The sequence below is a fragment of the Natrix helvetica genome (genome assembly GCF_964273705.1).
Source record: "Natrix helvetica genome assembly, chromosome: 6".
NCBI classification, from domain to species: domain Eukaryota; kingdom Metazoa; phylum Chordata; class Lepidosauria; order Squamata; family Natricidae; genus Natrix; species Natrix helvetica.
This window is the reverse complement of record NC_138553.1, coordinates 21,755,385-21,767,718: the sequence shown is the minus strand read 5'-3', so window position 1 is coordinate 21,767,718 and position 12,334 is coordinate 21,755,385. Positions and strand designations below refer to the sequence as shown.

Sequence of the window (12,334 nt, the reverse complement as noted above, 5' to 3'; positions counted from 1 at the left end):
AATCTGGGTGCATTTTATACATTGAATACAGCATTTTTTGCCTCCCAAAGCCCAGCCCACTTCACCAAAATGTCAGTGCATATCCTTATGGAGACTTTTAGAGAGCTCCTGGGGGCTGGGGAGGCCAGAAATGAGCAAAAAACAGACTGTTTTTTGCCGCCCCAGCCCCTAGCAGCACTCTATAAGCCTCCATAAGGCTGTGCATGCAATTTTTTTGACCAAAAACGGGGCAGTTTTTGAGAAAAACAGGCCGCTTTTTCTTCGTTTTTGCCTCTCCCCAAGGCTATTCATGCCTTTTTTTAAAAAAAAATGGGCCCATTTTCCCCCAAAACGGGCTGGATTTGGGAGGTTTGCAGAGTGAAAAAACTTTCTTTTTCCTTTTGGAAACCTCTTTAACCGATTGATGAGAATTAGATTGATCAAGTGCTGTGCCAGCAGAAACAAAGGCTTAGGTGCTGCAGATTGTCAGTGATTTCCTTCTCCAGCACATGGATAAATACACTGGAAACATCTATTTACCTACCTACTCTCTCTCTCTCCCTACCTACCTACTGTATTCCCCCCTCTCTCTCCCTCTCCCTCTGCCTACCTACCTACTCTCCAGTGGTGGGTTTCAAATTTTTTTGGAACCTACTCTGTGGGTGTGGCCTCCTTTGTGGGAGTGGCTTGCCGGCCATGTGACCTGGTGGGAGTGGCTTGGCAGTCATGTGACCAGGTGGGCATGGCTAACTTGGAAAATGTGGTGAAACTCACTTAACGATGCTCTTGCTTAGCAACCAAAATTTTGGGCTCAATTGTGGTCATAAGTTCTTTTTCTTTCTTTCTTTCATCTCTCTCTCCCACTTTCTTTTTTTCTTTTTCTTTTTTTCTCTCTCTCTGGCTCTTTCTCTCTCTCTCCCTCTCTGTCTCCCTCTGTCATTTTCTCTGGGTGTCTATCTGTCTGTCTCTCTCTCTGTATCTCTGTCTCTCTCTCCTCCTTCCCCCATCTCTGTCACTCTGTGTGTGTGTGTCTGTCTGTCTCTCACTCACTCTGTGTGTATGTGTGTGTGTGTGTGTGTCTGTCTCTGTCTCTCCCTCTGTCTCTCTCCCCTCCCTTCCTCTCTCTCTGTCACTCTGTGTATGTGGGTGTGTCTGTCTCTCACTCATTCACTTAATCACTCACTCTGTGTGTGTCTCTCTATCTTTCTCTCCCTCCCTCCCCCTCTCTGTCTCTGTGTGTGTGTGTGTGTGTGTGTCTGTCAGTCTCTCTGATTCCCTCCCTCACTCCCTCTCTCTGTCTGTCTGTCTGTCTCACTCACACACACACACTGTGGTCACCTTGTTGAGTGTTCCAATCACATTTGAAACACTCAACAACTGGCTTGCATTTATGGTATTTTGCAGCATTCTGCAGTCATAGGACCAAAATATATGCTTTTAACCATATATTTTGGTCCTATGACTGCAGAATGCTGCAAAATACCATAAATGCAAGCCAGTTGTTGAGTGTTTCAAATGTGATTGGAACACTCAACAAGGTGACCACAGTGTGTGTGTGTGAGTGAGACAGACAGAGAGAGAGAGAGAGGAACAGAGAGGGAGTGAGAGAGGGAATCAGAGAGAGACTGACAGAGTCTGACAGAATCAGAGAGGTACTTTTAACTACCTGGCAGCGGCGTTTTTCCTTGAGGGGCTCCTCAGAACATCCTAAGACTTCGGAGGGAAGCCTCCAGCCCGGAGCAGGAGCAAAGCCCCTTTTCCAACTGGCCTTTCCTCGCTTGGAGGGCTTTGGAGGGAAGCTTCTGCATAAGCCCGGCCGAGTGACAACAAGTTCCCACCGTTACGAAGCCTCGGAGGCTGTAATTTTCTGAGCTGTGCGCGCCCGCTTTTTTTCCACGGCGTGGAGCAGCAGCGAGGTTTGTGTGGCCGGCAATCACTCCAAATGCCATCCGGGAAGACGAGGAACGTGAGGGGGGACCGTTGACGGCCTCCGCAATCATCGCTCGCCTCGCAGAGCCTCGTTGCTGCTCCACGCCGTGGAAAACAGGCGCGCGCGCACAGCTCAGAAAATTACAGCCTCCGAGACTTCGTAACGGCGGGAACTTGTTGTCACTCACCCGGGCTTCTGCAGAAGCTTCCCTCCGAAGCGTTCTGAGCCTCGGAGGCTGTAATTTTCTGAGCTGTGCGCGCCCGCTTTTTTTCCACGGCGTGGAGCAGCAGCGAGGTTTGTGTGGCCGGCAATCACTCCAAATGCCATCCGGGAAGACGAGGAACGTGAGGGGGGACCGTTGACGGCCTCCGCAATCATCGCTCGCCTCGCAGAGCCTCGTTGCTGCTCCACGCCGTGGAAAACAGGCGCGCGCGCACAGCTCAGAAAATTACAGCCTCCGAGACTTCGTAACGGCGGGAACTTGTTGTCACTCACCCGGGCTTCTGCAGAAGCTTCCCTCCGAAGCGTTCTGAGCCTCGGAGGCTGTAATTTTCTGAGCTGTGCGCGCCCGCTTTTTTTCCACGGCGTGGAGCAGCAGCGAGGTTTGTGTGGCCGGCAATCACTCCAAATGCCATCCGGGAAGACAAGGAACGTGAGGGGGGACCGTTGACAGCCTCCGCAATCATCGCTCGCCTCGCAGAGCCTCGTTGCTGCTCCACGCCGTGGAAAACAGGCGCGCGCGCACAGCTCAGAAAATTACAGCCTCCGAGACTTTGTAACGGCGGGAACTTGTTGTCACTCACCCGGGCTTCTGCAGAAGCTTCCCTCCGAAGCGTTCTGAGCCTCGGAGGCTGTAATTTTCTGAGCTGTGCGCGCCCGCTTTTTTTCCACGGCGTGGAGCAGCAGGAAGGTTTGTGTGGCCGGCAATCACTCCAAATGCCATCCGGGAAGACGAGGAACGTGAGGGGGGACCGTTGACGGCCTCCGCAATCATCGCTCGCCTCGCAGAGCCTCGTTGCTGCTCCACGCCGTGGAAAACAGGCGCGCGCGCACAGCTCAGAAAATTACAGCCTCCGAGACTTCGTAACGGCGGGAACTTGTTGTCACTCACCCGGGCTTCTGCAGAAGCTTCCCTCCGAAGCGTTCTGAGCCTCGGAGGCTGTAATTTTCTGAGCTGTGCACGCGCGCCTGTTTTCCACGGCGTGGAGCAGCAGCGAGGCTCTGCGAGGCGAGCGATGATTGCGGAGGCTGTCAACGGTCCCCCCTCGCGTTCCTCGTCTTCCCGGATGGCATTTGGAGTGATTGCCGGCCACACAAACCTCGCTGCTGCTCCACGCCGTGGAAAAAAAGCGGGCGCGCACAGCTCAGAAAATTACAGCCTCCGAGACTTCGTAACGGCGGGAACTTGTTGTCACTCACCCGGGCTTATGCAGAAGCTTCCCTCCGAAGCGTTCTTAGCCTCGGAGGCTGTAATTTTCTGAGCTGTGCGCGCGCGCCTGTTTTCCACGGCGTGGAGCAGCAGCGAGGCTCTGCGAGGCGAGCGATGATTGCAGAGGCCGTCAACGGTCCCCCCTCGCGTTCCTCGTCTTCCCGGATGGCATCCTGAGTCATTGCCGGCCTCGCAGAGCCTCGCTGCTGCTCCACGCCGTGGAAAACAGGCGCGCGCGCACAGCTCAGAAAATTACAGCCTCCGAGACTTCGTAACGGCGGGAACTTGTTGTCACTCACCCGGGCTTCTGCAGAAGCTTCCATCCAAAGCCCTCCAAGCGAGGAAAGGCCAGTTGGGAAACGGGCCAGAAGACAAGGAACAGCAGTGGCGGCGGGGAGTCAGCCCCGATGCAAAAAAAAACGCCAAGGGGGCGGGGCCGGAAATTACTTCCGGGTTCATTCTTCAACCGGTTCGCACGATCCGGTGCGATCCGGTAGAAACCCACCACTGCTACTCTCTCTCTCTCCCTACCTACCTACTGTATTTCTCTCTTTCTCTCCCTCTCTATCCCTCTATCTACCTACCTACTTTTTTAAAAAAAATTGCCTCTTCAAAACTTGGTGCGTCTTATACTCAGGTGTGTGCTATACTCCGAAAAATACGGTAATATGAAAAAGACTTTTAAAGTGTCATTTAATGGTAACTGTCAACTACTTGTTTAAGTTGTTAACAGTATTAACAATTTGTTAACAATATTAACAAAGTAAAAATAAGCACATAATTAGAGAATCTGGAACTAGTAACTATTACTTTTACATAAAATAATCATCAATTTGTAAGTATGATCTCAGGTTTTAAGTTGTATACACACTACATAAACCAAAGCTTCATTCTTTTCTAGAACAAAAGGAGGGTGAGGGGAATCATTGTGTTTTATTCTGACTAAACCTATTTCTGAATCTGGCTCAAAGATTCTCATTGCAATCCTAGCAAAGAGACCCTTTCAGGTCACCAAGGAGTGCACGTAATTAACTTTTTTTTCATTCTTTGTTTCCTTGAAGAATAACAGCAGGCATCACCTAAATCAGGTGTTGGCAATCCATGGCTCCAGAGCCGCATGTGGCTATTTGACCTCACTCCTGCGGCTCCCTGCCAACCCGGTCGCACAATTGAGAGAGAGAGAAGGGGGGGAGAGAGAGGGAGAGGTGAGAGAAACAAGAGAGAGCTGGAGGGAAAGAATGAGAGAGAGGGAAAAAAGAGGGAAACAAATGAGAGAGAGAAGGGAGAGAGAAAGGAAGAAAGAAAAAGAAAGAAAGAGGAGGGGGGAGAGAGAGACCCATTTCCCTCAGAAAACATGGGGAGCCACAAAACCTGGGTAGGAATGGCTGGGGGTGGTGGTCATGTGACAGGGTGGGAGTGATGTTAAGTTGGCCACGCCCACCCTGGTTTTGTGGCTCCCGGTGTTTTCTGTGGGAAATGGGTCCAAATGGCTCTTTGAGTGTTTAAAGTTGCAGAGCCTTGACCTAAATATAGGGAAACCTCTGAAAAGATGTTAATTTTATCTCTTGATACACAGAAGAGATCTAGCACACTACTTGAGTGGGCTGAGTGGTATATGTAAGGGTATATATAGATATTATCCTTACCTCCTAAGATTTGAAGATTACCTTTGAAAATTAAAGAGACTAGGAACAGACTAGCAATGTTCCTTTTGTCTCTAGAAAGCCATTGAGGATGATTATCAAGAAATTCCTTTGGGAATCCTTTCTTTTGAGCAAACTCAAAAGTACTAATTTAGCATTAAAATCTCCAAGCAATATAATTATGGCTTGAGGATACACTATGGATATATCATCTAGTATTACTTCTAACGTCTAATAGTCAGAGTTATAATACAGGGATGTGTTTGGATGAATATATACATTTACCAATATTAATTCAAACTCCTCATATCCAAATTTCACAACTAGAAAGTATGAGAACTTCTCTTCATTATATGGTTTCTCTCCTTTGCCATTGCAATTCTTGCTTAATATAAATACATAGTCCACCAGAAGGTCACCTCTTATTCTTTGTTTTTTCAGGTAGGGTAGCCCATCCCTGAAAGCCCAGAAGTTACCGGTAGACTAATTCATCCTCTTCAGTTAGCCAGGTTTCCTGGATGGCTATTACATCAAATTTAGATAAGAAACTCACTCGTCAACCACTTCTTTCTAGCCAGCTATATGTCAGCGTTCCAAATATCATCCAAAATTAAATCAGAGTCCAAGGCTAAGCATTGCTCTAAGTTCCAATTTATTAAGAGAGACATGTTGGCACATCTGTGGAAAACCCGAATCTGAAAGCTTCCTGGGTTTTCCACCCAGTTGAAAGTTCATGATCTTGCCCCCACACCCATAAGTCCATCACATGGTCCAATCTTCCATTGCCACACTGGCATCTTCACCTATCCACTTCTGGTCAGGTGCAAAGGTGCAGAGACAAAGAATGATCTTGGGCTTCTAGAAAGGAATGTTTTATTTAATACAATACAATACAATACAATAACAGAGTTGGAAGGGACCTTGGAGGTCTTCTAGTCCAACCCCCTGCCTAGGCAGGAAAGCCTATACCGTTTCAGACAAATGGCTATCCAACATCTTCTTAAAGACTTCCAGTGTTGGGGCATTCACAACTTCTGCAGGCAAGCTGTTCCACTGATTAATTGTTCTAACTGTCAGGAAATTTCTCCTCAGTTCTAAGTTACTTCTCTCCTTGATTAGTTTCCACCCATTGCTTCTTTTTCTACCCTCAGGTGCCTTGGAAAATAGTTTGACTCCCTCTTCTTTGTGGCAACCCCTGAGATATTGGAACACTGTTATCATGTCTCCCCTAGTCCTTCTTTCTATTAAACTAGACATACCAATATTTTGACAACAACATTCTACTCCTTACTATTCCCCCTCCCAATTCCCCACTAATGAAACAACATAGTAAAATAAGAGAGAGCGTGGCAGGCCAAAGATCCTAAAAGGAATATGACTGGAGGCCTGACACTACATTTCAAGCAACAATTTGTATAGGATTCCCGTAATCAAGATATTCTGACTGGGTGGGTTGATTCGGGAATAAGGGTACCAAATGTCAGGTTGCTTTTGGAGCTAGATCAATATTCACTATACTTCCCCTGTAAACACAATTATTATAGAATTCAATATTCAGACTAGGATATAGAATCATTTAGTGACTCTCCACTGATCATTTCAGTACCGGTCCTTTGCTTTGTAAGCTGTAATTTTCTGAGGATGTGATAAAGGGACATCAAGAGTTAAAGCATCTTCCCTCCATCTTAACAGCCCTTCTCTTTTTTTTAAATATTCCTGCCTGACATCCCTCTGTCACCCACAAACATGCACACCGGTCTTCTTCAACTCTGTATACTAGCATTTTTGCCAGGTCATAATTCACTAAGACAATTTTACTGGGTCTCTAGAGCTGCTCAGAGATTAGCTGCCAGAGCTGAAATATTACTATTCCTGTGATCAAACGTACAAAGACTCTCTCATTAAGCAACCTGCTCTGGAAATGTTCTTATCAGTATATGTATCAAAACAGAGTAAATGGCATTTTCTATGTGGATCTGTGTATATAATGTGTAGATAAAACATACACATTCATATACACACAAACAACAAGGTATACCTTTATAAGTAATTGTCTATATAATAATTATATATATCATCCACGCCAAATTACTATGTATTGTCAAGAAATTATGAAGCTAGTTTTCCCTTGGGGGTTCCCCCTATCAAAACAAGTTACCTTATGTGCGGCCAGAATCTGAAAATAACATTTAACACAGTGGCGTTTGGTTGAGATTGGCATATGTGATTGGGGTAGGTTGTAGGGGTGATACCGAAATGTAATTTCATCGTATTTTATTTATCTATATATTAAATTATTGTATTTTATTCCAATTTCATTTTAAAGTGTTTTTATCAGATTTTAGTAATAATTTGTGTCTGGAACTCTGCACTTTGATATGACCCAAAGGGTAAGTAAACTGACATTTCCTTGGGGGACGGGGGGGGGGGTGATTCTGTGGTCATGCGTGGCAAGAATTATCTAATCCTTGCCACACATGACCACAGCCCAGTTCAGGCTTCACGCCTGAGCGCCACACAACAGGATGACCTCCCATTGCTTTCCCCAATTCCTGCAAACCTAGCAGTTGGAAAACATGCATATGCGAGTAGATAAATAGGTATCACTTCAGTGAGAAGGTAACAGCGTTCCATACGCCTTGGTGTATGGCCATGCTGGCCACATGACCATGGAAGTGTCTTTGGACAACACTGGGAGTGTCTTTGGACAACACAGCTAAGAAATAGATATGAGCACTGCCCCCTAGAGTCAGACAGCTTTAATCATAATACTGCTATTTCATTAAACGTTTCTTCAATACCATTTTGGTTCGGACTCGGCCATTTCTGGCTGCTCTGAGTTCAATTATGGCTGTCAGCCTGAGCAAGATTGTGCAAAGATTGAAGAAAGACTCGTTCCAAGGTAACACATAAAGAGAAATTATACAGTAAAAATTGTGAAATCATGAATACCTGAAAGTATATTTATGCATTTATTTGGAGCTGTTAAGAGGCTTCTTCTTACGTGCTAATGATTGGCTCTCACCTCTCTGCCTTCCCCACACCTACAGATCTAATTCAATGCCCAATCGTGACTCTCGTGTTCTTTAACACATCTCTTTCAGAAGGCCCATTTCTCTGCTTGTATTATATTACTTACAGGTGCATGCATTTCTTCCATCAAGACATGATTCTGAATGGTTAATCCTCTATTGGACTCAGATATAGGACTAGGAAAAGAAACATATGTCATTGTTGAAGGCTGCTACAAAAGGCATCTCAGTAATCTTCAGCCCCCGAGATACAGTACCGTAATCTCATTGAATTGCAGTTTCTGTTTGAGCCATTTCAGCACTTTGAGTTACAATTTAATTTGCAACGCCCTTAATGGCTTGGGGCTGGGATATTTATACATAATACTTCCTTAACCTATCTAAATGTATCTGTCATACAGTATGTCTAAGTCTACCTGTAGAGCTTAGTAATGCTGTTTGAGGGAATCACGTCCTTTGTTTTAGAACTATATCTATGAACAGCTGTTCTGGACTCAGCTGACTATACTAAAGGATTCTTTATTATACATAGTAAGATCAAAGTGTTTATGGATTGAGATTACTGCTTTTGGCAAAGCTCGAAGGGCCACAGATTGTTACAATTTGAAACAAGGGAGGTAAGCCAATAGTTTTGCTTTACAATGGCCTTCTCTGACTTACTGCCATGTAGATATTTTGGACTACAACTCCCGTCAACCTCCAACTTTTTGGTCACTCATGGCAAGTGGTGAAGTCCCTGGATTGGATAGCATTTTGATGGGAGAGTTTAACAGATTATGTGTTCATTGTTTATTATTAATAGTAACAATAGTACATGCATGTATTACCTAGTATTGCATTTACACGTTATCTATGTTATGAGAGCTCAAGGCAATATATATTAGGTCTCCCTACAACAGGGGTGTCCAAACTTGGGAACTTTAAGACTTGTGGACTTCAACTCCCAGAATTCCCCAGCCAGTTGAAGTCCACAAGTCTTAAAGTTCCCAAGTTTGGACACCCCTGCCCTACAACAACCCCTATCAGAGAGAATGATGTGTGGGGGAGTGGTGGCTTGTGGTAAAACTGTGGTGTCGCAGTGGTTAGAATGCAGTACTGCAGGCTACCTCTGCTGACTGCTGGCTGCTTGCAATTTGGCAGTTCAAATCTCACCAGGCTCAAGGTTGACTCAGCTTTCCATCCTTTCGAGGTGGATAAATGAGGACCCAGATTGTTGGGGGCAATAGGCTGACTCTGTAAATCAGTTAGAGGGGGATGTAAAGCAACGTGAAGCGGTATATAAGTCTAAGTGCTAAGTGCTATTGCTTAACTGGTATTCCCTGGTTGAAGTTCAGCATTTTAACTATAGCACACTAGCTATTTTTATAGATTTTCAAATATAGTAGGCTGCCTAATTGGAAAGCCAGAAACATCCCCACTGTCAACAGATGTAGATATTTCATTGATTGTATTATTGTCTATGCTATTATCCTAAAATCATAATGTTTTGTAATATACCAGCAAGTAGAAAGTACCTTTCCCTTCAAAGCTTTTTATCTCCATCTGCTGGTTTAAACATGTCAGTAGAATACTCTGCAACTTGAACAGTTTTAATAGCCTTTTTCAAGGTGGCACCTTCCAGATATGTTATAATTTACTAGTATGCACAAAAAGCATTCTGGAAACTGCCAGTTGGGAGAGGTTGTGTGACAATATGATTATGGTGATATACTTGACTCAATAACACCCATTTTGATGCTTAGCTGAGAAATAAATATTGTGTTTTTTAAAAAACCAAATAGAACCTTTAAACTGGGGATTCTATGTGGGGTTTTTTCACATTGCTATGTTTTGGGGGACCTTAACTCCTCTTTGAACAAAAGTGGATTTTGTTAGTATAGGAAAAAATGGTATGAGCAAATGAAGGGGTACAGAAGCAAGAAATAACCAAAGCAGAGGTGTTAGGCATAATACGTCAGGGAGCAATGAAGTTCAAATGACTACATATTGCATGCTAACATTCTCTACAAGAATCTGAACTACTAACAGTCAAAGCAAATTTGTGGTAGATGAGATTCAGCGGAATTCAAGGTGGGCTGGATAGCCTGGACTTAGATCTCTTGTGGGTTCAAAGGGACTCAAGACTGATGATGAGCTAGACCCCTCCTTTGGGCTCACCCTGGTCATTTCCTACAAGAGGGTCTACATTCAGGAGCATTTAGTGGGAATCTCATTGAAACTGAGTCTGTTTCATCTTTCAGTACAATTTGACCTGTAAAGATCATCCATTTCAGTCTCCCCCCCCCCCCAATGAGATGTCTTTGGATGAGTCTTTCCTAAAATTGATGCTCTGCAGAAGCTCTAAACTACAGTTTCCAGGAAAAGTACCATAACTCTGGAAGCATCAAGCTGGGGAAAGCTTTGATCATACCAGGCGGATCGCTCAGGTTTATGTCATTTTATAATGACTTTGCTTCCAGGCATATTTCTGGACAATTAAATATCCTCAAAAAGCTGTCGATGGAGCAGCAGTCATCGTGAAGTTTTAATTTTCTGTGACCTAAATTCAAACTGAGCATATCACTGAGCTGCCTCAAACTCTCCTTATTAGGATCATTCTTTCACTTTCCCAAGGGTGCACACATTTCTATTCATTTTACTTATTGTTCTATTACTCTGCAGGCCTTTTGATTCATTTTAACTTGCATACATAGCTCAGGAGTCCTGATTTTTTTGTCTTAATAATCTTCATTTTTTTTCCTTTTCCTTTTTTTTTTACACTATAGCTACAAGCTCCTAGCGTAAAAGGCTTTGATTTTGCAAAGCAGCATTTAGGCCAGCATAACAAGGATGACATCCTGATCATACATGAACCAACTCCTCTGCCAGGACCAATTAAAGATGCCACACCTTCTGAAAATGGTGATCTGCCAAGCCCCAAGACCAAGTTATCTTCAAAGCCTTCCAAGAATGTCCGACATAGAGGGAGGTCAGTTCAGAAAATGAGAAATTGCTCAGCACATTTTAAAGTTAATTAACTGTGAAGGATTTATTTTATTCTTTGAAGCTTTTTCTCAGTTTGAATAGGTTTTTTTTTGCTGAAGGGTGTTTTTTTTATATAAGCCCACCAGGATTTGTTTCCTAGGCTCATCTGCTGGGTTCCAAATTTTGTGGATTTTTTTTCAGGTTACATGTGTTGTTGAATGCACCCACGGACATGACTTTGTGGCATCAAGTTTTGATGTGATGTAATAATGTAAAGTTTCAAGATGGTTCAACAGCCTTCTCGGATGTGATTCTTTTCTAAAATGTAGAAAGATTCCATAAATATCCAAAATAGCCATGGTTGCTACAGACCCTCTTATATAGTTAAAGGGAAGTGTACACACTTCTTCATTCCACTACTTAATGACTAGTTCTGCCGATGGAGATCCTTTTAGCATTTGGTTCCTTGAGCTTGAAAGCTCACTACCCTGCATTTAGTGTTCAACCTTCACTGAAAATGGAGGATCCATTATGTAAATTATTTTATATACATTTTCCCAAATGGAAGCTTAAAAAATGAAAATAAGAACCTTGAAAGTAATCATTACCCCAAAATGCAGTTATTCATACTGGTTAAAAAAGAAAAAGTAGAACAAATATTACATCAATTTTTAAAAAGGTAAGAAAAGAAATGTACAGCAAATTCAAACAGCGTAAGTCCTATTATATCACAACATACATTAAAATGTTTGTCAAAAATCAAAGCCCTTACTGGATGGGGCATATCTGCGGATTTCTAAATATATCATTTGAATGCATATATTCTACTTGTTACATCTGTAATTGAGAATTATGGTAGTTATTTATGCCATGAATCTATCTCATCCTCATATATGGAGCTATACTTTTTGCAAAGCCATTCAAGGCATTTGAAAGTGTATTGACACAGACAAAGCCCTTAATGGTTTTGTAAAAAGCATTTTCTTGGGGAGTTCCAGCAAAATACATGTCCATGACCAAGTGTGCATATGTTAAAGAAGCTTCCAAAGCAGCTGTGTCAAGACTTCTAAAAGACACAGGTGAATCTCCCTTTCAGCTGATTTGTGCAGCGCTTAGTTTGTCTGGAATCTACTGCCATCCATATAGTAAATCACGTATGTTAATGGATGCAGTGGAAGGTGAACGAAAATAGATTTATTTAAAGGATACATTTAATTAACTCAGAGAGAGCTAGTTTGGTGTAGTGGGTAGGACATCAGGGTAAAAACTGGAAGAACTGTAATTCTAACCCTGTTTTAGGCCTGACGTCAACAGGGCAACCTTGGGCCAGTCATTCTCATTCAGCCCTTGGAAAACC

At 43.6% G+C, this 12,334-nt stretch overlaps 1 protein-coding gene across 7 annotated transcripts in view; it reads left to right on the top strand.

The window, feature by feature from the left end:
- Positions 1-12,334, top strand: part of KIAA1549 — a 128,830-nt gene that overhangs the window by 92,128 nt on the left and 24,368 nt on the right. For all 7 annotated transcript variants that reach the window (XR_014175707.1, XR_014175708.1, XM_081957062.1 and 4 more), the window contains exon 11: positions 10,779-10,981. Coding sequence is in view for 5 of the 7 variants with exons in the window: in XM_081957062.1 (XP_081813188.1) it covers positions 10,779-10,981 (203 nt within the window). In the remaining 2 variants the exon portion in view is untranslated. The remainder of the gene's footprint in view (positions 1-10,778; positions 10,982-12,334) is intronic.